Source organism: Oryctolagus cuniculus, chromosome 3 (genome assembly GCF_051225735.1).
Source record: "Oryctolagus cuniculus isolate XC-2025 breed Fujian yellow rabbit chromosome 3, ASM5122573v1, whole genome shotgun sequence".
Lineage (NCBI taxonomy): Eukaryota > Metazoa > Chordata > Mammalia > Lagomorpha > Leporidae > Oryctolagus > Oryctolagus cuniculus.
The window spans coordinates 131,008,998-131,033,964 of NC_142869.1; the positions used below are offsets into that span (position 1 = coordinate 131,008,998).

Consider the following 24,967-nt stretch of genomic DNA (forward strand, 5'->3'; position numbering starts at 1 on the left):
ATGGCCTGGGAAAGCAGAAGATGGTCCAAGTCTTCAGGCCCCTGCACATTAGTGGGAGGCCTGGAAGTTACTGGCTTTGGATCATTGTAGTTCCAGCCATCTGGGGATTGGGGATGGAAGACACCTCTCTCTCCCTCTCTCAGCCTCTGCCTCTCTCTAACTCTGCCTTTCAAATAAATAAATTTTTTTTTTTTTTTTTTTTTTTTTGGACAGGCAGAGTGGACAGTGAGAGAGACAGGGAGAAAGGTCTTCCTTTACCATTTGGCCCACCCTCCAATGGCCGCTGTGGCCGGTGCACCGCGCTGATCCGAAGCCAGGAACAAGGTGCTTCTCCTGGTCTCCCATGCGGGTGCAGGGCCCAAGGACTTGGCCATCCTCCACTGCACTCCCGGGCCACAGCAGAGAGCTGGACTGGAAGAGGAACAACTGGAACTAGAACCCGGTGTGCCCGGGCCACAGCAGAGAGCTGGCCTGGAAGAGGGGCAACCGGGACAGAATCCAGTACCCCGACCAGGACTAGAACCCAGTGTGCCGGCACCGCAGGCACTACAGACGGAGGATTAGCCTATTGAGCCTGGGCACTGGCATAAATAAATCTTTTAAAAAAGCTCTAGAATCTCTCCAGTTCATTGACTGAAGAAATAAATGCAGAAGCACTTAGGGATTCTTATGTTAATAAGGCAACTGCCCAGTCATGAATTACATCAAGCAATGAATTAAGTATGTCTGCCCCAAAAGTAACCTCAAAGCCACCTCATTTACCCCAGAGCCCAATTTCTCTTCCCAGTAAAAGCAAAGATCACACCAAATAGTAGATCCCTATGTTCAAAAATGTAATGTTATTTCTACCTTAAGTTTTTTTTTTTTTTAAGTCTGTTACTTTGGGGTTAATTTTTTTAATGGGGGTTGTCGTTTTTTTGTTTTTGTTTTTTTTAAGTCAAAACAGTACTTAGCATAGCAAGTGGCCTTGAAACCTGCTTGCCCATTAGGAAAAAGTATCAATCAAAGCAGTAAAGCATTAAGAAAAAGTAATGATGCCAAGTACACAAAGACCTATGACATCATAGTCTATTTCTGGATCTTTCTTCATTCATTGCCTTCATGATTTGAAGTCATGGCAATAGTTGAGTGTCTATCTGACTACTTCCAGTATCTTCACTGACAAGTCAACTCACATTTTTTATTTTTTATGGTTAGCCTATCTTGGGGTATTCCTTTGCATTTTTCTTACTCAGGTCTCTTCTAACTAATCAGCATCAGTGATGTCTTCTTAAGACTCAAAAGGAGAAGGGGTTTTAAATAAAAGATCCCTACATGAATGCCTAACAGCTAGATCAAACCCACCTTGTGATTCTAGGTACCACTAAAGAGGTGGCACTCTAGAACCTTATTTGTAGAAGACTTACTAACAAGATGTTGCTCTTTCTTAAAAATACTCTTTTCAGAGGTAGAGCTGTGGCACAGTGGGCTAAAGCCACCACTTCCTATGGCAACATCCCATATCAGAGCACAAGTTCAAGTCCCAGCTACTCCGCTTCAGACCCAGCTCCCTGTTAATGTGCCTGGAAGGCAGCAGGTGATGGCCCAAATCTTGGGCCCCTGCCACCCACGTGGGAAACTAGGATGGAGTTCCTGACTCTTGGCTTCAGCCTGGACCAAACCTGGCCATTGTGGCCATTTGGGGAGTAAGCCAAGAGACAGAAAGAAGAACTCTGTGTGTGGGGTGTGTGTGTGTGTGTGTCACTCTGCCTTTCAAATAAATAAACCTTATAAAAAAATTCTTTTCTAATTACAGTTAAGTACTGTGACACAGGTATGCATACCTAATAAGAGCTCAGTTTTATTAGCTTCCTAGAACTGTGTACTAACATTAAAAATAAAGGCTTTAATTATAAAACCCACTAAAGTGATAAAGTTGGTTATCTCAAGGCCTCATCCCTTCCTGGAGTAGCTGCTTAAGCGCAGCAGATTAAAACCTCCGGACATCCGCATCCCACACTGGAGTGCCAGCTACAGAGTTCCAACTACTCTACTTCCCAACCAGTTCCCTGCTAATGTGCCTGAGAGGCAGCTCAAGTACTTGGGCTCCTACTACCCACAGGCAGTTCCTGGCCCCTGGCTTCAGCACAGCCCAGCCCAGGATGCTGTGGGCATTTGGGGAGTGTCTCAAAAGACAGAAGATCTATCTTTCTGTCTGTGCCTTTAAATAAGTAAATAAATCTTTTAAAAAATAATTCCTCCCAGATGTCATTAATAATAAGGATTTGTAGTTAAGTTTATGACAACTTTCCATCTCTTCTCAATTATTATTTATTGAATACACAAAACATTCAACGTGTGACCACTTTAAAATTACAAAGTCAACCTCATGACCAGATTTTGCAATTACAAGAGGCAATTGGCTTAAAGCTCCTATAATGTTCAAAGTATGTATACTTTTATAAGCTAATCAAAGAACCCTTTCCCATTTCCTTATGCATGCTAAAAGTCGGTGTTTAAGTGCTTGTCCCATAGATGCTAAAATTCATATATACTAATATATATATATATATATATATATATATATATATATAAAACTAACAGAAAAGACAGTAGCAATAAGCTTAAGAAAGGTCACAAAAAACCCGTGAGACAAAATGTGGTATCAAGTCGGTATATAGAGCCGCAGGAGGCCAACACTGTAAATATTGTACAACGAAGGAAGGCATTTTGCCAGAAAGCTTCAGAAGGGATATATATGTCTGTGATTCATAGAGGTCATTACTGACATCATTACCATTTTCAAAACGACTTTAGCTTCCTGCTTCCCCATTGCCTCTGCTTTATCAACAAAAGGCAAACTTATGAAGAACACAGTCAATAAGGATCTAGATGGAATTCAAATGTTTAGTTCAGGTGAGAAAATACTGAAACACAGAGGTAAGAAGTATCCTCAATTCACACAGATGTCACAACTTCTCACCTTGCTATAAACAACGAATCTCAAGAACACGCACAGCATGTACGAAATTACAGTTCTAATAATCCATTCCCAATGTTAAATGTTTATCACATGATCACAAGTTTTTGTGCTGCCATAAAACTTATAGGAAAGCTTTCTAAACACCTGTTCCCAATCATCTTTGTCACCGTAACTGGCATACTTTTCCAATGAACAAAGGAATATCACTCTGAGTGTCAAAAAGTGGTATCTGTGTCAACAAATACCTAAAGGCTAACGTTAGCTCCAATGTTACTATGTCTGAAAATATGATACTACTTAACACCATAATCCCAACAAAAGAAACTACTCAGAAATGACTTTACGAAGTTTAATACTGGATTTGAGTTTGGTATGGTGTCTCCGGGGGGAGACTTTGTAACTGTTGGCTAGTTACACACACTGATTCAGTTAAGCACTTACCCATTCAGCAAAAGCTTCAGTTTTGCAGTCAGGACACAAAACCCCTAAACTTTCAGCCAACTGCAACGTAAGCTCCTCACCACCCCTGCTACTCGGGCCTCACGGCAAAAAACGCACAGGATGCAACACAAAGGAGAACGTGTTTTTTGCCCCCGGGTCGCCTGGGCTGCCGGCAGTAGGGCTGGGGACTAAAGCAGGTGCCAGCTAGGGACGTGAGCTCAGCCTGCAGTGGGGCGATGTTCCCCAGCCTCCGACTCCTCGGCCTGAACAAGTGAACACGCGGGACGCGCCAAGTAGCAGCGGGATGCGAAGCCACTCGAATGCCTCTGCGTCATCCTCGTCCCTGAGCCCAGGCCGCGCGTGACGCGAGAGCCCATCCAAACACGCCGGACGTTTGGCATTCCCGAGAACTCCATGTTGGAGCCTGGGGATTGCAGGCGGCCAGTGACAGCATGGGCGCCTCGTCGGGCCTCAGAGCGCCCTACCCCTGGTCAGCGGGAGCTCGCCACAGCCGTTAAGAGCAGCTCCTGTCCCGCCAGCTCCCGGTCACCCCACACACTGCCAAGCCCACGGACCCATTCCTCCCCGCCCCCACAGCCGGTGTCCAGTAGTCCGGTTCGCAAGCCAGGCTCAAATCGCGCGAGACCGGGGCCCTAGGCACGCTGGGAATCGTAGTTCGTCAGCCAAACCACCCGCCCTGGACTCGCAACGTCTGAAGGAAAGAAAGAACTACAACTCCCACCGCGCCCTCGGTTAGGCCAGCCCAGCCGGCAACCGGGATGCCGGCGTCGGGGATATCATTCCTTACCTGCCGTTGCCGCCGTCGCCGCAGCTGCCCCTGAGCCGCCGCCGCCACCACTGCCACCGCGGTGGGGAGCGTTCCGCTTCTTGTTCTTCGGCATCGTCGGACGCCCGGTGCCGCCTAAACTCGGAAATTAGCGAGGATCAGCCGATGGAGCTGCACTTTTTACTCGTGCGTCTGTGCGGCGGGCGGCTGAGAGGCGAGTCTTCGGCTAACAAGAGAGGCGAGAAGCGGCGCGGGTAAGAGTGGGCGGTGGCGGCAGCAGAAATCCCCGTGAAGAGCTGTGATCGGAAACGATACATGTTTCTCTCTAGCGCGGGAGCTAAGGCGGGGCGGGCGAGGCCTCCACGCCTTAAGTAGCAAGACCGCCGACCGTCGTCACCATGTGTAGGCGGGACTCGAATTCTCACTAGCCAATCCCCGCAGATCTCCCCACTAGCGTCCACTCCGGGAGGCGCCTGGGACCGGACTACGACTCCCATTGCCGCCAGTCTCCCTCCAGCGCTCGGGAACGCGCCACCGATGCCGCGCATGATTCTGGGAAATGTAGTCTTTATGGAGTTGGGGGGGTCTGCGCTCCAGCTCCTCCCAGCTCCCCTCTGAGGGCTCCTCTGCCCACTCGCTTCTCCTGTCGTGACCCAGCCCCCTGCCTCGGCGCGGCCTCCGCCTTGGGATTGACTGCGTTAGTCACCAGTGATGAGCCATAGGCCGGGTATGCGGGAGGCCCAGAGCCAGCTTCCAACAGGGAGCCACGCAGTCCTCGCGACTCCTCTTTCCTTCGGCGGGTCGCGTTCTTTTTCACCGTTCCCCTACTTCCGTGCGGCCTGTAAGGAACTATATAATCCATGCTTGGGATCTCCGCGGTTTCAGCGGTTGAATTAGTTCAGCGATCCTCCCTCCTGTAGTTCAGGGCTACGTGCCGCCTGTGCTGCACTCCCCAGAATGCGTGCTTGTATCTCGCTAGTGTGTTTCTGTCTAGCTCGCGTTCCAGGCTGCACAGATCTGGCGAACCAGTGTCCGAGGTTCTACACCAGAACGTATCGTTTGACAATTCTACCTGCCAGTGGGGAGGTCAATTTTGGATGAAGCAAACATGAGCTTTAAATATCAGTAATTGGCAGTGGGATTTTTTGTTTTGTTTTTTGTTGCTCAAGGTGCTCCTGAGCAATAACAACATCTAAATACATTACAACACTTGTTATGTATTTAGAGCCTATTATTAGGTTCATATATTAACCATGTTTATGACAGACCAAACTCACCTACTCACCTCTTAGGAGGTGACTCATCCACTACACCACCTCTTACCTGGGCTCTATTCTCTTAGGTCCCACTTGCATCGTAACCCAGCATCTCTAAAATAAATAATATTTCCCTCTTCCTGTCTTCCTTTTGTGTGTTTACTGTGCTATTATTATCCTCCCATGTGTTCACATTCCAAGACTCATAACATTGTTCCTGTTTCTCTCTCTTTAGTGCCCCCTCCAAAAAAAAGTTAGCTCTAAAACAAAACTCTTAAATGCATACCCTGTTCCCCACTCACAAATGGCTTCAGTCCATGCCCGCACATTTTAAGGAATCTCCCAGTCTTTATCCATGTTTTATGCCACAATAATGCTGCTGGGGCTGGCGCCGTGCGTCCCATATGGGCACCAAGTTCTAGTCCCGGCTTCCCCTCTTCCAGTCCAGCTCTCTCTGTGGCCCGGGAGGGCAGTGGAGGATGGCCCAAGTGCTTGGGCCCCTGCACCGTGGCTTCGGCTTCAGATCCGCGCAGCGCCAGCCGTGGCGGCCATTTGTGGGGTGAACCAACAGAAGGAAAACCTTTCTCTCTGTCTCTCTCTCTCATTGTCTATAACTCTACCTGTCAAATAAAAGGGCGGGGGGCGCTTTCTCCTAGCCAGGCTCTGACTTCTTATTCAAGAGAGAACACCCTCCTGAGGTTTTTGCCTTGGTCAGAATGGTGTCATATGATAATCCCTAGCTGCAAGGAAGCCTAGAAGATAAGTATTTCATTTGGGCTCATTGACAATCAAATCTGAGCTTCTGTTGGTAGGAATGAAGGGGAACATAATGGATGTAAAATGGGCAACTAGTATGTCTGCCTCATATACTGTGAGGCGGAAGTCACCCATGCTCTAATAAGCATCAGCTGTTGGTTATCAGCTTGCCATACCACTGCCTCTTACCTCTTAGTCATAGTTAGCTGTACGTAGTGTCCTACAAAAAGCAACTTACTTGGTTTAACATTCCATCTAACATCACCACCATGGTAAGTACACTCAAATATTGCAAAAATAAATATGTTAATCAGAATTTGGGAAACACCTGAGAAGAGATTCAAGCTCCCGTGTGGTCTGTGGGTTGCAGACTTTGTTGCAAGGACAAGTAACACACCTGAGACTCAATATTCAAACCATCCTTGAAGGCATGAACAGGAAAGATTTTCTTTGGATGACTTTGGTCATGTATTCCTTGGGATTCTTCACATGGCATTAAGCAGAATTCAGGGTTTCCCGGATCTTCCATGTAGAACTTGTCAGAATCTGGTTTCTGCCTGTACCTCTCAAATAACACCACCTAACACAATCCCCTCTCTTCTGCCATATTGAACTCCTAGCAGGTCTCCAAGCTCAATGGAATACCTTCTGAGCCTCTGGGCTCAAACAAAGTTGGCACCTGCCAACCTCCCCCATCTTATCTGCTGCCCTCTTTTCTCTCCCACTGTACTTCAGCCACACTGGTTTTTGCCAACCCCAAATACAGTTTATTCCCTCCTAAGACTTTTGCAGAGGCAGGCATTGTGGCACAGCAGGGTAAGCTGCCACTTGGGACACTGTCATCCCATTATCAGAGTGCCAGTTCGAGTCCCAGCTGTTCTACTTCTGATCCAGCTTCCTGCTAATGTGTATGTGATGGCAGTGGAAGAAAGATATTTGCAGTAGCTTCTCCCTCTGCCTGGTATGAACATCCTGAGTTCCACAGTTGCCACTCAGATCTCACTGTAAATGACATCTCCCAGAAGAGCCCTTCCCACTCTGCATTCTAAAGTAGCTTCCTCACCCATCTGCTACCACCTCATACCACCTGCCTATTTTCCTAAAGCACATCTCACTACCTAATGCTCTTCTAGTTTGAGTATTACTGTCTCTCTCCCCTACTAGAATGTTGGAATTATGAGAAGAGATCCTGTCTGTTTTATTCACTGCTGTATCATCAGTAACCAAATGGTACATGGCACTTAGTATATATGTAGGTCATATTTATTGCATAAATACATGGATAAATAATTGAATGGCATTCCTCTGCCCAAAACATCCTTCCATAAAATCTCCCCCTCATCCTTTAAGTTACAGATCTTGGACTCCCCAACATGTCTGATTTAACACTCTCTCTTCTGCATTCTGATACTGCCTTCTCTAGAGTAGCATCAATTATACATAATGTAATTCTTTTTTTTAAAACTATCATATTTGAAAGGCAGAATGACAGAGATGGAGAGAGGGAAGGAGGGAAAGCAAAAAGAGAGAGAGAAGTCTTTCATTCTCTGGTTTACTTCCCAAATGCCCACAATAGCTGGGGGTAGGCCTGGCCAAAGCCAAAAGCCAGAAAATCTATCTGGATCTCCCTTTTGGGTGGCAGGGACCCAAGCACTTCTTGGAACATCAGTAGGAAGCTGGATCAGAACATAGAGTAGCCAGGACTCAAACCAGCACTCCAATATGGAATGCAGGCAAAACAAGCAGCAGCTTAACACACTGCCACAGCACCCACCACTATATTGTAATTCTTGATTGCTTGTCTGTTTCCCCATCAGAAACAAACTTCACTGGGTAAAGTCTGTAATTTATGAAACACACAGCAGTTCTTTCCAAATACATGCAGTACCTTTGGACATATTAGAAAAAGGATTTTAGCTTGCTAAGTGCTAATGGGCTGGAATGCAGCCCCACTCTCTCCTTAGCAGAGAACAATGTACACGTCAGTATGTAGTGGCCTAGGTAGATGATACCTGTGTGTATTTCCTGAAGGAATGAGTTGCTTCTGTTTCTTAGCAGGTCTCTCTCTCTCTCTCTCTTTTTTTTTTTCTTTTGACAGGTAGAGTTGGAGTGAAAGAGAGAGAAAGGTCTTCCTTCCGTTGGTTCACTCCCCAAATGACCGCTATGGTCAGCGCTGCGCCGATCCGAAGCCAGGAGCCAGGTGGTTCTTCCTGGTCTCCCATGCGGGTGCAGGAGCCCTCCTGGGCCACAGCAGAGAGCTGGATTGGAAGAGGAGCAATTGGGACTAGAACCCGGTGCCCATTTGGGATGCCGGCGCCACAGGCAGAGGATTAACCAAGTGAGCCACGGCGCCAGCCCCTTGAGCAGTTCTCTTAAAAGCAAAGGAACTAAGGTGGGAGGAAGGATGAGATTAACCTTTATCAGAAGTCCACGCTGCCACTGTTCTAGAGTCTTTTTCACACATTTCAGGTAATTCTTACGACAGCCCTGTGCAAGAAAGATCAGTGTTACCATTTTGCGGATGAAGAAATAGGCTCATAGAGATGTTTTGCAACTTCCCCAAGATCATACCACCAGTAAACAGTGAGTCTGATTGAAACCAAGGCCCATCTGCTTCCAAGGTTGCCTTTTGTGTGTGTGTGAAGTTTTTTTATTATTATTATTCTATTTATTTGAAAGAATTACAGAGAGAGAGATGTAGGTAGGTAGGTAGGCCTTCCATCCGCTGGTTCACTCCCCAAATGACCACAGTGGCCAGAACAGAGCTGACCCGAAGCCAGGAGCCAGGAGCTTCTTCCGGGTTTCCCATGTGGGTGCCCAGGCCCAAGGAGTTGGGCCATCTTTTACTGCTTTTCCAGGCAGAGAGCTGGATTGGAAGTGGAGCAGCTGGGACTTGAATAGCACTGCAGGCTGGAGCTTTAACCCACTGCGCCAGAGCGCCGGCCCCCAAGGTTGCCTTTGCCACATGGGAACCTGACTTCTAGTTCTCAGGAATCCGAGTTATGTTTGCATTCCAGTCAGAAACAGCATATCTGGGCCAAAACTTGCCGTGTTCTTTTGTTTTAGTGTGCCTTGATCTCTGGTTGTCAATATAACAGATATTCAGGTTTTGACTGCTGATGGTTGTTTCAGATTTACATTTCTCTGATATGTTTCTAAGGCTATAGAGGAATTGTATTGTCAAATAGTGATGTTATTCAATCAAATGTTTAAAATTATCATTTGTTATGTTTTCAGTTGTGTTATGCAATCTAATGTGAAAAAACTTCTACATTTGAGATGCCTGTTTAAGAAAGGCTAGAATGGCAAATTTGTTAGAATCCATAAACCTTAAAATATATTTTGTTGGCCTTATTTTTATGTGGGAGACATTTATTTGTAGTTTTCAGCTTTGAAAATTGCATATACTTTCTCTAGTTAAATTTCTGACAAAGAGCAGTAAGAGTAATGTTCAGGTGTCTTCTAAAATGAGAATGTTCCTTACTTCACCAAATTACAGTATTATCAAAAACATATTATGACACCGTGTTAGAAGAGTATTATGAGGGGCCAGCACTGTGGTGTAGCAGGTTAAGCTGCCACCTGCGACACCAGCATCCCATGTGGGTGCTGATTCAAGACCCAGCTGCTCTACTTCCAATCGAGCTCCCTGCTAATGCACCTGAGAAAGCAGCAGAAGATGGCCGTGGTACTTGGATCATTGCACTCACATGAAAAGCCTGGAAGAAGTTCCAGACTCCTGGCTTCAGTATGGCCCAGCCCTGGCCATCATGGCCATTTGGGAAGTAAACAAGCATATGAAAGATCTCTCTGTAGACTCTCCTGCTCTTTCTCTAACTCTGCCTTCCAAATAAATAAAAACATAAAATCTTTTTTAAAAAAGTATTATGAGCCATGTATTCCATAATAAGTGCAGCCAGACAGTGATTTTTGTGAAATATTGGAAGCAATCTTCATGGCATGTGTGTGGGTGTGTCCTCCTCTCTATCACTTTGCCTTTCAAATAAATATAAAGATCTCTTTATGGTTTCTTCATTGTATATCAGATTCTATTTCATGGGAATTCAGAATTAGAACTGAGAGATATTCATAGAGTCTGGACTAGTCTCTTGCACAGTAGATAAAAAGCATCACAGATATGGAAAAACAAGAAAGTCAGGTTGCAGAGAGAAAAGAATGAAGCAGGACTAGAGACAGAAGCTGAGACAAAAGATGGAACTGCTTAGCTTCTCCTGGGCTTCCACTTGCAGCTAGTAGAATTACTAGAGATGGAACTGAATTCCTGTCTTAGGGTTCCAGAGGACACCCCTGAACTTTGAAAATAAGCTGTGTTTAAGTCGAGTCAGTTTCTGTTTCTTAAAAGTCAAAGTAGTTGATAGTTTCTTCTTAGAACTCCAGTGGGTTTTTTTTTTATTTATTTTTTTATTTTTTGAGAGGCAGAGTGGACAGAGAGAGAGACAGAGAGAAAGGTCTTCCTTTGCCATTGGTTCACCCTCCAGTGGTCGCCGCGGCCGGCGTCCTGCAGCCAGCGCACCACGTTGATCCGAAGGCAGGAGCCAGGTGCTTCTCCTGGTCTCCCATGGGATGCAGGGCCCAAGCACTTGGGCCATCCTCCACTGCACTCCCTGGCCACAGCAATGAGCTGGCCTGGAAGAGGGGCAACCGGGACAGAATCCGGTGCCCCGACCGGGACTAGAACCCGGTGTGCGGGCGCCGCAAGGTGGAGGATTAGCCTATTGAGCCGCGGCGCCGGCCTCCAGTGTTTTCTTGATCTGGTTTCTCTCTCTTGGAAACCCAGGAAACTATCCAGTCACTTGCAAGTTGGACTTTAAAAAAATATGTCTTTTACTCTCATACAAAATACAGTAGGAACTAGGGACAGATTCTCCAACACCTTCCAGGCATGTTAGCATTTTTCTAAATTATGCAGAATGTGTGAACTGCAAAGTTTCATTTATAGTTAGTAATATTTATTGTGAACCAACCCAGCCAAAAAAAATTCTGAAAAGACACTTTAAAAACCTAAGCCCAACTTAACTGACCAAAGTTTGTCACATTGAAATATTTAAATAGTCCAAAAATTATAATTAACTATTATTCAAGATAAGAAAAAGCTAGCCATTGAACAAATTGCTCAAAGATTGGTAAACTTTTAAATATATTTAGTAAATATTTTTCATTCTATTCAGGAAAGTCTTCCATAATTAATTTGTTATAGATAACATTGTGTGCTTATCACACCACCCCCAATTTTCTCAGAACCCCAGTTTTGTTCAAATATCCAACCTCCTTTTAGTGACTAGAAGTTTCAGGCTGGACCTAGTCTCAGTACTGGGGGTTGGGTCATGAATGAACTTATGATTGATTCCTCTTATAAATGGTTGTTTAAGTCTTGGGTGTGTATCAGTTCTAGCCACTGAGATGGAAGAGTTAAAGGGCTTGCGGGAAAGATTTCTCCTTCCCAAAAGAAATACACATGAAAAGATGGCAGTGTCTTTCCCTGGATGTTGTCATTTGTGAACCTAAGTTCAAGCAAAGCTAACACAAATGGCAAAAAAAAAAAAAAAAAACAGGTCAAAGAAACTTAACAAGGTTTTGAGTCAATGAATTACTCAATAAGCTCCATTTACCACCTTTAGACCATTTATTATGTGAGATAAAAAGTGCTTTGAATATTTAAGTCAACTTTAACTGGAAATTTTTCTGATGTGGGGCTAAAAGTATCCCAGCATTGCTATGTCTAACAACCTCCTTACAATAATGGTACCATGTGGCCGGCGTCATGGCTCAATAGGCTAATCCTCCGCCTAGCAGCGCCGGCACACGGGGTTCTAGTCCTGGTCGGGGCGCCAGATTCTGTCCCGGTTGCTCCTCTTACAGTCCAGCTCTCTGCTGTGGCCCGGGAGTGCAGTGGAGGATGGCCCAAGTGCTTGGGCCCTGCACCCCATGGGAGACCAGGAGAGGCACCTGGCTCCTGCCATCGGATCAGCGCGGTGCGCCAGCCACAGCACACCAGCCCCGGCGGCCACTGCAGGGTGAACCAATGGAAAAGGAAGACCTTTCTCTCTGTCTCTCTCTCTCACTGTCCACTCTGCCTGTCAAAAATAAATAAATAAATAAAAATAATGGTACCATGTGGCAGTTTCTAATATTTCTATATGTCTGAAGAAATTAGTTGAGCAAAAATAATGCCAAAACTATTCCCATGCTACCCTGAAAAGTCCCATATATTCCAAGGAAGGAAATATCTTTAAAGTCTCCACTCCTGTCACCTACTGTTTTATACACAGATTGTACCAACATAGGGCCATTGCCTACTTCATGCCACCTCTGCAGAATTCTGTCCAAGGACATCCTGTTAAAACTATTTGGAGAATTTTCTTCCGTACCCAATATTACCATGCATGTCATTTTGAACTCTTTCTTTACTCTCCTGTCATTCTTTCTCCATCATTGTCATTCCTAATCAAGGGTTTTCATTTCCTTTAATGGTCCTTAATAAGGTTGCTGTTGTTATTCATTAGCATCAGTTGTTTTGTTTTGTTTTTCCTTTTACTAGAGCATCTTTCATGGAGGAGTCTACTTTTCTGTCAGTGATGTCCTAAAGGTGGCTAGCTTTCATTGTGCCAAGATGGATGATTCATGAATAGTAGTTTTCCTTCCACAGTTGTCACAATGGGTGAACAATGGTAGCTTCTCTGTATTCCAAAGGAGGAGAGTGTAAAATGTGCTCTGCCCACATGATAATGTAGTTAATTGGACTCTACATTTATAGGTCATGAAGGTTGTTTCTTGGCTTGATTTCCATGCCCTACCTTTTGTGTATGTGTGTGGGGTGTGTGTGTGTGTGTGTGTGAGAAGGAGGTATTTTATAGTCCCAAATTATTCCCATTTATACACCCATTGAATCAAATTCACCTTTGTCTCCTAGTTCTGTTTCTTAAGATGCATTTTAAGAAGCTCAAAGCTAGGAGTGGGGTTTGGTGCAGCAGTTTGGCCATTTGGGATGCCCACATTCCATATCAGAGTGCCTGAGTTTGAGTCCTGGCTCCTCTCCTGATTCCAGCTTCCTTTAAATGCACACCCTGTGAGGCAGCAAGTACTTGGGTCCCTGCTACCCACAATGGACACTTGGATGGACTTCCAGGTTCTTGTCATCTGCCTGGCCTGTTGTGGGCATGTGAGGAGTGAGCCAGCAAATGGAAGAGCTCCCCTCCAATCCAGTCTCTCTGCCTTTCAACTGTAATAAAACAATAAAAAAAAAAAAAAAAAAAACACCCCAGACTAAGAAACTCTCAAAATAGAAAGGGGACCAGCAACTTTTATACTTTCCTGCTCTTTAGAACCTTAAAGCAACATTCAGGAATGTTCTTTTCCTCCTCCTGTACTCCCAAGTTCTACCTCCTTAATCCACTCTTCTCACCTTTAGTATATTTTATCTTGAAGATGTACACAGTACTGCACACCATTTTCATAGCCATACACCAGAATATCTCCTTGTTTGCTTTTATATGAGGGAGTGCACTCTGTAAGCTTCACTGTTTTCATTTTTTTCAAATTTGCCCCTTGTTTGTTTTGTTGTTTTTGTTTTTATTTTTTTTGCTTTGGGTGGAATCAATAGTTATGGTCTGGAGCCAGCATTGTGGCATAGCGGGTAAAGCTGCCTCCTGTAGTGCTGGCATCCCATATGGGCACCAGTTCGAGTCCCGGCTGCTCCACTTCTGATACAGCTTTCTGCTATGGCCTGTGAAAGCAGTAGAAGATGACCCAAGTCCTTGGGCCCCTGCACTCATGTGGGAGACCCGGAAGATGCTCCTGGCTCCTGGCTTCAGATCAACGCAGCTCCAGCCACTGCGGCCATCTGGGGAGTGAACCAGTGGATAGAAGATCTCTCTCTCTCTCTCTCTCTCTCTCTCACTCTCTGACTCTGCCTCTCTGTAACTCTGCTTTCAAATAAATAAATAAATATTTTTTAAAAATAGGGTTTGACAGAGAAGCAAATAACTAATGTATTAATTTAAAATTATAGATGACGTTGAATGCAACATCTAGCTTTGATATTCAACCTAAAGCTATATCCAGTCCCTGACTTCTCTGTTTACTATCTGACAGAAACTTCGAATTCAACAAATGAAAAATTTATCCACTCCACTATTACCCCACTCCTACCTGTTTCTTCTCTAATATTAGGAATCATGGTTAATGGCTCTACTGTCTATCTCAACATCCAAACCAGGAATCTAACCTCATTCAGCACATTAAGCCATCTGGACGATCATCCTTAATTAAGGCAAATCTCATCATAATTTTCACAAAGATCAAACTGCCACCTCCTTCCCAGCAGAATGCATTGTCCTCTCTGGTATGACCCCAAGTGCTCTAGAGAACTTTCTGTCATGCAGAAATAGCATAACCCTTAGTGGTAAGAAGATACATTATCTGGAATCAGACCATTAGGATTTGAACCCTGCCTGGCTCTACCACTTACCAGGAGCAAGTTATATCAAACCTCTATGCTTCAGTTTTTCTATGAAATAGGACTGAAAAGTAGTACTTCTGAGGGTTAACGGGAGAAGTAAACAATATAAAACATATCAGCACTTAGGGCATGCCCACACATGGTAAATACTCAAAATGTGTATATTATTATCATCATTGTTATTATTGAAAATTTGTGAAATTCACTGCACTAACTTGTTTATATTTTCTTTACTAAGCTTTGAGTTCCTGGCATCTAAATTATTTTGCAACCCAGGACTCAGCACTAACCTGAAAAGCAGCAGACACTTCATAAACATTTTTTGATTGAATTATCCCATTACTACCTGGCTCATAACCCTTCATTGGCTCCTGATTGCCTGTACAATAAAATCCATGCTCTTTAACATGATTTACAAACCCTCTGAAATCTGGCTGCTACACATTTATTCAGCTTCATCTCCCTACACTCCTACTAAGCAGTATCACTTGTGGGTCCCAAAGCAGACATTTCCTTCAGCAGGAATCTATTTCCAGGACCTTTCCCCAGATCTGGTTGAGCATCTTTTGATAATCAAGATCCAAATCAAGTATTTTTCCTTTGGTCTTTCCTGAAGCATTGATAAGTAGTCACCAATTCTAGGAAGCATAAGAAAATGAACAACTTGTTGGTATTGTGCTATAACACAGGATGAAATAATACATCTACATTTCTAGGATTCATGACCACCCTCTGGCTAGAACTGACCCCTCCCTCCTTCATGCCTTTTGCCTCTTTTGTGAACCACTGAATACCTGAGACAGAACACAGCTCACAGATGTCCTTACTCATCATTGCACCTCAACCACTCAACCCAGTGATTGATACAGACAGACACCTAACAAATACTTTTTGAACCAATAAAATGTCAACAAATGATTATCATTGTTGTGGAAGGCAAGAAAAACTGCTCTCCCCCCACTTAGTCATCAATAGTAAATATCCCTATTATATAAATCCCCCTACAATCACTTTCTCCCTTCTGTTCTGGGTGGTGATGCAGAATGCTAAGCCTGTGCCAGCTCATACTGCGTTTGTTACATTTAGCTGTCTTTCACAGTTAACACATGTCTTCTCCCAATATACATTTCCATTTTTTAAAAAAGAAAGTGATCTACTGTGATACATCAACATTATCTGATGCCTTTAAGAAGAAAGATATTGATAGAGAATAAAATGCATAATATTTTTCAAAATTGTTGATACATTTAAGTACGAATGCACATATTAATAAGAGCCCATTAAAACTGTATAAAAGCGATTATCTAAACTCACCAGGTAAGGTATATTGCTGTTAAGGTCATCTTTGATTTATTCTGGCTGATGGAGTTCATGTATGTTGTTGCATCAGATCACGTGGCATTTTCTACTTACCAACTTGCGCACACACACACACAGCCCTGCAGCAGGTTTCCTCTGGCTCAGTCAGTCTTTGATAAGGACAACCGTAAATTCTCCTGGCTGCATGTACATTGGTGCAGTCAGATCATATGCATTTTCTACCAACAAACTAGTGCACACACGCTGACCTGCAGGAAGTTTCCTCTGGCTTGGCTTTTGATTGGTAAATTCCAAGTCCAGTCTCCTCTCAGCAGACTCTCCAATGAAATAGTATTCCCTCAAGATGACATTCAGCCAGAATAATAAATGTTCAACATGACAGTTTCACGACTTAGTCTGTGAAACTGAACACAGCCTCTGGCTGGTGATGATAACTACACTGGCAGATACATGTTTTACAGTATAGCACTGACTGGTCTAATGAGGGAACCATGTAGAGGCCCTCTCTGCTTTAATAATGACCCATTGTCTTGGGAAACCTCTCCATCTATGAGAATAAGCCCTGGAGCAGCTCATGATTTGGTGGTCACTATGACAACTCAAGCTTTCAGAGACCCTGTAGGTCTGCAGGAGGTTATATATTGGACCTGCCTTTGAGAGTACGCTGCAGGGGAGAGCTAATACCTCCAACCCTCACTGGGATCTAAAGTAAAACTATTGCCATTACTCTGTTTACCATTAAGCCCAGCTATACAAGGCATCTTGCAACATGAGCCATAGCAAACACTGATTCATGGGACAATAGCATCCAAAACTAGGAGTGCCAGGTTGGCATTTGAAACCATCAGAAGAGGGTGTTAAATGATGCAAGGTGTTTTGAAAACAACACTTCCAAAATGTGTTACTCAGTAACCAGGTATTATTACACATCTTATAGGAGCCAAACTCTGATTGGCCTTTGCATTGTCTAGGGATACAGAAAGGGCTATGTTTTGACCACATATTTATATTTGTTAAATGCTTTTGAATCATCTGTACAGTAGCATGGGTGCATGGTGTGAGGTCTGAAAATCTCCCAAAGAGAATTCAGATAGTTCTGACAAACCCCTGAAATTACATGCAAAATATTATGTAGTTGAGAGTCAAAATGATTTAATTGTATCCCACTTACTATAATGTGTCTTTATGTAATAACATGGAATTAATAAAAGTTTTCATTAACAGACTTTATAATGACAATGTAATTACTTCATTATTGAGTTCATCTTAAATGGAATGTAGAATTTAAAAACCCCCATGGTTTTTTACAATCATATAATAGACTTATAAAAAGTAAACCATCCCCAACCCTGGCTGCAAGCACCATCATCATTGCTACTGAGGGACCCACAGTCACTGCTAGCCTGTAGAAAAATATGTTTTGGGGCCGGCGCCATGGCTCACTAGGCTAGTCCTCTGCCTGCAGCGCCGGCACTCCAGGTTCTGGTCCCGGTTGGGGTGCCGGATTCTGTTCTGGTTGCTCCTCTTCCAGTCCAGCTCTCTGCTGTGGCCCGGGAAGGCAGTGGAGGATGGCCCAAGTGCTTGGGCCCTGCACCCGCATGGGAGACCAGGAGGAAGCACCATGTGCCAGCCATAGCAGCCATTAGGGGGTGAACCAACGGAAAAAGGAAGACCTTTGTCTCTCTCTCTCTCATTGTCTAACTCTGCCTGTCAAAAAATAAAAATAAAATAAACTTAAAAAAGAAAAATATGTTTTGGATTCATACAAATTTTGTAAAGGATCCTACATGCCCTTTTTCTTGGTGGGAGTCAGGCAGTCCTGCAATGGGAGCATTATTTGGTATGGGGAATGCCAACTAGATTTCAACCCTTCTCACCCCTCAGCCAGCTACCTTTGTGAAGTTCACAAAATATACAACTATATACAAGTGTCTCACTGGGTGTCCAGAGAAAATGAGAATATGATATGAACCTTTGATATTTTCACAAATTAAAATACCTTGAACAGAGACAAAGATATACATTTTTCAGCCATAAAAATATGAACTATATTTAATTGATTCACATGTTTTAACAATGTGACATCTCTGAGACTGAAATGTCTTACAGGGATATACCCATTCTGCAACTCAATAAAAAAATTTAAGATTTATGTATGTATTTGAAAGAGTTATAGGTGGAGGGATGGAGAAGGAGAGAGAGAGAGAAATCTTCTATCTGCTTGTTCACTCCCCAGATGGCCACAAAAGCAAGGGCTAATACTCAATCCAGGTCTCCATCTTCTGCTGCTTTCTCAGGCATATTAGCAGGAAGCAGGATGAGAGCAGCTGGGACTCCAACCAGCACCCATATGGATTGCCAGTGCAATTGGCAGCAGCATAACCCACTGCACCACAATGCTGGCCCTTCAGTAAATATTACATAATGAATATATTCACTGAGACAGGAAAAGATTAATACAGTGAAATAATGCTAACTTCTTTTTATTGTTTCTATTCAAAATAAAGAGTCATGCCCTGCTTGAAAGATGATACTGTCAATCTGTCAAGCACACATAGAGCACTACCCCTCGTCCTCTGTCATCAAGGGCTCCTCAGCCTAAAATAATCCCCGCTCAACCCCAGAAGAGGCTGCTTATGCTCGCTTTGTGGCCAGCTGTATCATTTACTGCTTTGTCCTGTGGTCAGCTTCTCCTTCTCTCACCCACTGGCCTGTAAGCTCCTCTAGCATAGGGGCCATGGGTCTTTATCTTCTCTGCCAGTCCACCTTGGGCAAGAATACCCAGCATGAGCAGCAGGAGCCCTGGAAGCAGGCTGACCTGTGTTCAGCTCTTGGCCCTGTCACCTACCAAGCCTATGATCCTGAGCAAGTAACATTTAACCACTTGAAGTCTCATGTCTTCATTTGTAAAATGGGGACATCAGAGTTAACAATTGGAATAGATGAAAAAGGCAGAAAAATGAGATCACTGTCTCCCTCTGCTCCTTGTCATGCTGCCTTTCAAATAAATAATAAAATCATTAATTAAAAAAAAACTGAGCCAAGTTGTGTTTGGCATTTTGCATTTCTTTTTAACTGACCATTGTTATTTTTTGGAGGCAGTGTGCGTTCTGGAGTCAGACAGATTCAAGTCCTGGCTTGAGCGCTTTGTGCATCACTCACTACAAATTACTTCTGTATGCCTCAGCTTCTAAGCAGCGGGAGCATCAGAATCTTGTCTGTTCCCTTCACTGTTTTTTTTTTTATTATTATTATTTTTTTTTGACAGGCAGAGTGGACAGTGAGAAAGAGAGACAGAGAGAAAGGTCTTCCTTTGCCGTTGGTTCACCCTCCAATGGCCGCCGCAGCCAGCGCGCTGCAGCCGGCGCACCACGCTGATCCGATGGCAAGAGCCAGGAGCCAGGTGCTTTTCCTGGTCTCCCATGGGGTGCAGAGCCCAAGCACCTGGGCCATCCTCCACTGCACTCCCTGGCCACAGCAGAGAGCTGGCCTGGAAGAGGGGCAACCGGGACAGAATCCGGCGCCCCAACCGGGACTAGAACCCGGTGTGCCGGTGGTGCTAGGCGGAGGATTAGCCTAGTGAGCCGCGGCGCCGGCCTGTTCCCTTAACTGTTATGTCCCTAGTGTCCACAGAGCCCCATGCAAAGTTGTTGAATGAACCAGTGAATGAAGGAAATCTGAAGATCATTCCTTACAGCACTATTGTGAGAATTAAATACAAAGTACCACTCACAGCTACACTGCCTGGTACGCAGTAGGCCATGATAGCTGATTACCGGTGGTCAAATAAATGAGTTACAAGAAATAGAGTGAAAAAAGTGCTGTGTGGGGAGCAACTGAGACTAGACTGAGTTACTGGAATTAAGACTTATTCTATGCATCTGCTCTCCCACAATATGGCGCTGGGGAGGAGTAAACTTCTACGCAGCTGCCTCTCGCCAATTTGACTGATGAGCTGCAGGAGCTGATCCTGCTCCTGATTGGAGGAGAGCAGCGTGCTCAGCGTGTGGGCAGCAGAGTTGGGATTGGTGGAAGAGGACTATAAAGGAGGAGAGAGACAACATGCACCGGGAACATCTGAAGGAACACCTGAGGAACATCTGAGCAGCCCCCGAGAGAGCCGGCCGGCGGTGTGCCGTTCCTCCGAGGAAGCGGGGAAAGGGCAGGGGGTGCCGCCCCTCCACAGAGGTGGAGGGGCTGGCAGCTAACCCGGGAAGGACCAGCAGCTAACCCGGGAAGGGCCAAGCAGACAAAAGAACAGCGCAGGGTCCTGTGTTGTTCCTCCGCAAATGGGGGAGCAACAGTGCTGTGGGCATTAACGCCTATCTAACATTAGGAACCGGCAATGAGAACACAGGGCTAAATGGCTGGCCTGCCAACTAATCTTCTAGTATTAAATTATATTCATGGCTCCAATGCACTGCAGGCAGCAAGGATCACTCGTTCATTTAGCAAATATTTACTGAGCACTTGGCACGTAGAGGGCACCAAATGGATAAAATATGTATGAACAAATATGCCTTTGTCAGAGACAGAGCATGGAGATGCTTGCTTCATAAGAAGCGAGGCCTTAGATGAGCAGAGCTTGCATATATAGGTGATTCCAAAAAGATCATGCTGGATGGACAGTATGTAGCCCCATCCTTTCTCTATTCCAAATGTTTCTTTCCTAACTATGACCTTTCCTCTTCCACCCATCTTGGCAGAGGAAAGGAAGCCCTCTGATCTCTGTCATAATGCAGGCAGGATAGGAACAGAGTACAGAGGTCAAGACAAGGGCGCTCCTGCTGCACTGGATCCTTCCTTCCCCTAAGAAAATAGGAGGGGAGGAGAACCACGGAGATGCAAAGAGTGGGTAGTGAGAGGCTAAACTGCTGCTGTGGGTCTAAAGGTAAAATGGTCAGGATCTGGCGCTGTGATGCAATGAATTAAGCCACTGCCTGCAGTGCCAGCATCCCACATGGGTGCCAGTTCAAGTCCCAGTTGCTCTACTTCTGATGCAGCTCCTTGCTAATGTGCCTGGGAAACCAGTGGAGGATGGCCCAGGTGCTTGGGCCCCTTCACCCACGTGGGAGACCCAGAGGAAGCTCCTTGCTCTTGACATTGGCCTGGCCCAGCTCTGGCTGTTGCTGCCATTTGGAGAGTGAACCAATGGATAAAAGACTCTCTCTCTCTCTCTTTCTCTCTCTCTCTGCCTCTCCCTCTCCCTTTCTGTAACTCTGCCTTTCAAATACATAAGTTAATAAATAAATCTAAAGAAATTAAAGATAAATGGTCACACCTCATGCTTAACCTGGCTTTCAGATGACAGCACGCATAATAAACCAAAGCATGGAATTTGAGTTTTCCTACATAGATAGTAAACAAGGTGCCATAAGTTGTATGGGAGTCCTGCTCATCAAAGAAGAAGGAAAAGTCCAGGGCTGTCATGCTAAGTTATCCATTTATAATTCTACCATCCTTTTTAATTGTAAATATACAATAGGACATAGAGTTAAAACACTGTTGCAAGTCTAGATACAGTTTCTAGGCAAAAATCTAAACAGTAACTTCCTGGCCTAGCCTTAAGCTTGCTCAACTCCCTCCGTGTTCTCTAAGCCACTAATGATGGAAGCAGATTTCTGCCCGCAGCAGGGAACACAGGGCACTGTACTACCAGCAACACAGCTTGAAAAATAATGAGGAGAAAATTTTCTAGCATCAAGGACACAAGAAGAAAAGGTAGCAGGGTAGTGATGAAAAGAAAGGAGAAAGGAAAGAAGTAACAAATGAACAAATTCCATCCATCTCAAGGATTAATTCTATGAAACAGTGAACTGAAGGAACTTGAGGAATGGCCCTACTTTCCTCACTGACCTTTGAGGGGCATCTGGGCCAATTAGCTGGAGAACATGATGTTGACCTTTAGGAAAGAGAATGTTGGGCGAATCCTCTATTTTAGGCATGAGGCTGTGTGAAAATCCAGGGCTGCCTCGGACTAGGGGTACAAAACTGCAGACGGATGGTGGAATCTTTTGACATGCTCCTGGATCCCTTTATATACAATACCTTGTAGTTTGCTCCCTCCCACTTAGCCAAACCCAAGTGGAACAGAGACAGAAAGCAGATGAAGGGCAGCTAGGAGCGAAAGTGTATGTGGAGAGGAGACAGTTAATAGCCCTGCTTGGGACATGGGCTCTTCAGTGTTTCGTTTTGGGTCGGCTAGCTGAAATTAAAGACTGTCCTACACCCTATACCCTAGACTTCCAAAGGCAGCAAGGTTTACAGCTTGGACCATGTGGGACATAAAAAAAAAAGTTTGTCTTGGACCAGATTTTCTTGCTTAAGATCCCCAAGGAATCCTTCCCTGCTTTGCACATCTGCCCTGACTGCTGCTTGTCCCCTCGGGCATCAGCGTGGAGCCAGGCAGCTGCTCCAGTCCTCAGCAAGTCACCCCTTGTCATCTCATTATCACCTTCCCCACTCTGCTGCCTGCCTTCTCTTTCTGCTTTACCCTGTGGTGACACACATTTATCCCTGAGATCACAGTGCTACAGTGCTTGGGATAACAGGATGGAATCAAGATATATAAAACAATATTTAAACAAACAAGTGAAAAAAAAAAAGAATTGGGCACGCAACTCTTCCACATACACCAGGCTGCATCTGTTGTACATTGCTTACATTTACAAGTTTCTGCATGGCTTACCTTATAACTCCCTCTGTGGAATGCTGGTGGGCAGCCCTGAGTCCCTTTATCTAAGAAAAGTCCTCACGGCTCTGCAGGAGCAATCAGCCTCGCAGCACATCTATTTGCACCTGCCAACATGTAACAGACACAAAGATACTGAAGAGTACAAAGAAGATGTGGAAAAGAAGATGAGAAAGATGTGATGAGAAACACCAGCCCTGTATTCTATAGTTTACAAGTGTCCCTTCATAGTAACATTGTATTTTATTTCAATAGCAACTTATTCTCCTACTAAGTTACCCTCTTACTAGGAAAACTGAAGGACTTTCACTGGAAAATTGAGCCAAGCAGCAATGTTTGTAACATGAGGTTATACAGAATGTTCTTTTTCAGAAGGATGCTAGGCCTGCCTTATCCCTAAAGAAAAAAGAACAATGGCTAGACTGCCTTGTTTATTGAGATCACTAACATAATAAATTGATATTATGAGTCCTATTTTCGTGTGTCTGAGTGAGAATCTGTTGAAGCAGACGGGATATTATGGAAAAAATGCTTAGAAAGTGAAATTAGATTTCTCATACACAGAGTAGCAGCTGCTCAGATTGCAAAAAAATCCTCCAACGTAATTTATCAGGTAGCAATGCAGCAAACAATAGTGAAGACAACTCTGCTTTCAGATGAGGGAATGGTCCAGGAGAGCCCTGTTACTGCACATGACAGCAGGCTGCAGTCCAGATACAGGAGCTATTAAATAACTCATGTGCAAAGGTCTGTAATCAAGAATGAACACTCCAGAGTGCAAATCACCTTCACTGCAACATTATCAAAAGCAGCATCTCCGTATGAAATCACGTGCTAGCCATGCCTCATGGCCACCGTAAAGAGTGGTGTTTACATCTGCCAGATGGTTTCTGTAGGTATGATACATTTCCAACAACAGTGGCCCCTGAACTTCCAAGTTTGAGATCAGACAAGTATTTAATGGTAGAAAGGCCACTTGGTATAAAACAAAGCAAGAAGATGGGTAGCAAACAAGTGCAACAGACTAATTGCAACCAAAGCAGCTCTCCAGTGGATGGGTCTTAAAGGAACAAAGACTTTCCTTATTTGTCAGTGACTTCCCTGCTGTATGCCAAACAGGTCATAATTATTTTTCTGAAACTAAATGTTTGTCGAGAGATGAATATTAGACAAAAGAGGTAGAAGGCAACCCCAAGGTAAAATTGTCAAGTTGATCTAGGCCATTGACATGGTAACAATAGCTTTTGAGGAGAGGATCACAGCATATTGACCTTTTTTTTTTTTTTTTTAAAGGAACAATCTAATGGTAATAAGAAGGATCAGTGGAAAAGGGATGGGCAGTTGTAGATTCAGGTTTTGGGTGTCTGTAACTAATACCAGCTTAAAGAGGATATGGGCCCTCTTTAGGAAAAAAGAATACATATTTCAGAATATAAATCTGCTGGGGCCTTTCCCAGTGCCTTTGAATGTACCCATGTAGGAAGGGAGCCTGCCTGAAAATTAAGCTTCTTTACTTTGACAATACATCACTTCATAGGCTGGTGATAGCAAAAGCCACTGATGCTGCCACCTACATCTCACCAGCCACCCACTCTGGAATCCCAGTGATCCTTGATCCTTCCTTGTGTCCTCTCCTGTCACCAAGTCTCACCCATTTTATTCCCTAAGTATATCACAGATTCATTGCTTTCTTTATTCTTAATAGTAGGTCTAGTCATCACCACCGCTTTTAGTTTTTATTTATTAGAAAGCCAGAAAGCTCCCCTCCATTGGTTCACTCTCCAAATGTCCACAACAGCTGGAGCTGGGCCAAGATAAAGCCAAAAGAGGCCAGAACTAAATCCAGGTCTCCTGTGAATGGCAACCACTCACATATCTGAGCCATCACCTGCTTCCCAGGGTGAACATTAATCTGATACACAAGAATCTGGAATCAGAAACACAGCCAGATGTTAAACCCAGGCACTCATTATAGGATGTGGATATCCCAAGAAGTGCCATGAGCTCTGGGCCAAATACCCATCAAATTACCACCTCTTTACCACTCCATTACAGATAGATCCCAAACATTCCATCTTTCCACTCTGTTGCCCTAGAAATTTATCCTTCAAGCATCTACCCAGAATACTCTATCAGTAGGTACATCTCACAGTTTTATGCTACAGACAGTACCTTTCCTTAACGCCTCATGGGGAGAGCCCAAACCTCCTTAGCATGACAGGCAAAGTCTTCATGCTCTCAACCCCTCTAGATCTTCCTACACTTAGCCCTCAGC

General features: G+C 44.4%; 2 protein-coding genes across 3 annotated transcripts in view; both read right to left on the reverse strand.

Annotated features, from left to right (window-relative positions):
• Positions 1–4,534, reverse strand: part of IFRD1 (interferon related developmental regulator 1) — a 32,528-nt gene extending 27,994 nt beyond the window's left edge. Inside the window, exon 1 of one of the 2 annotated variants that reach the window (XM_002712045.5) lies at positions 4,212–4,534. In XM_002712045.5, coding sequence (XP_002712091.1) covers positions 4,212–4,305 — 94 coding nt within the window. In that variant the 5' untranslated portion in view covers positions 4,306–4,534. Of the gene's footprint in view, positions 1–3,403; positions 4,148–4,211 lie in introns of those variants that run through there. The other variant, XM_008258392.5, reaches the window with a different exon arrangement.
• LOC138849026 (uncharacterized) lies at positions 4,204–4,534 on the reverse strand. The gene has a single exon (XM_089329393.1). It carries the CDS (start codon positions 4,505–4,507, stop codon positions 4,349–4,351), a length of 159 nt encoding a protein of 52 aa, XP_089185519.1. The 5' UTR covers positions 4,508–4,534; the 3' UTR covers positions 4,204–4,348.
• Positions 4,535–24,967: the final 20,433 nt, after the last annotated feature.

Coding starts and splice junctions, on each gene's coding strand:
- LOC138849026 (XM_089329393.1), bottom strand. CDS start 4,507: ATGTATCGTTTCCGATCACAGCTCTTCACGGGGATTTCTGCTGCCGCC.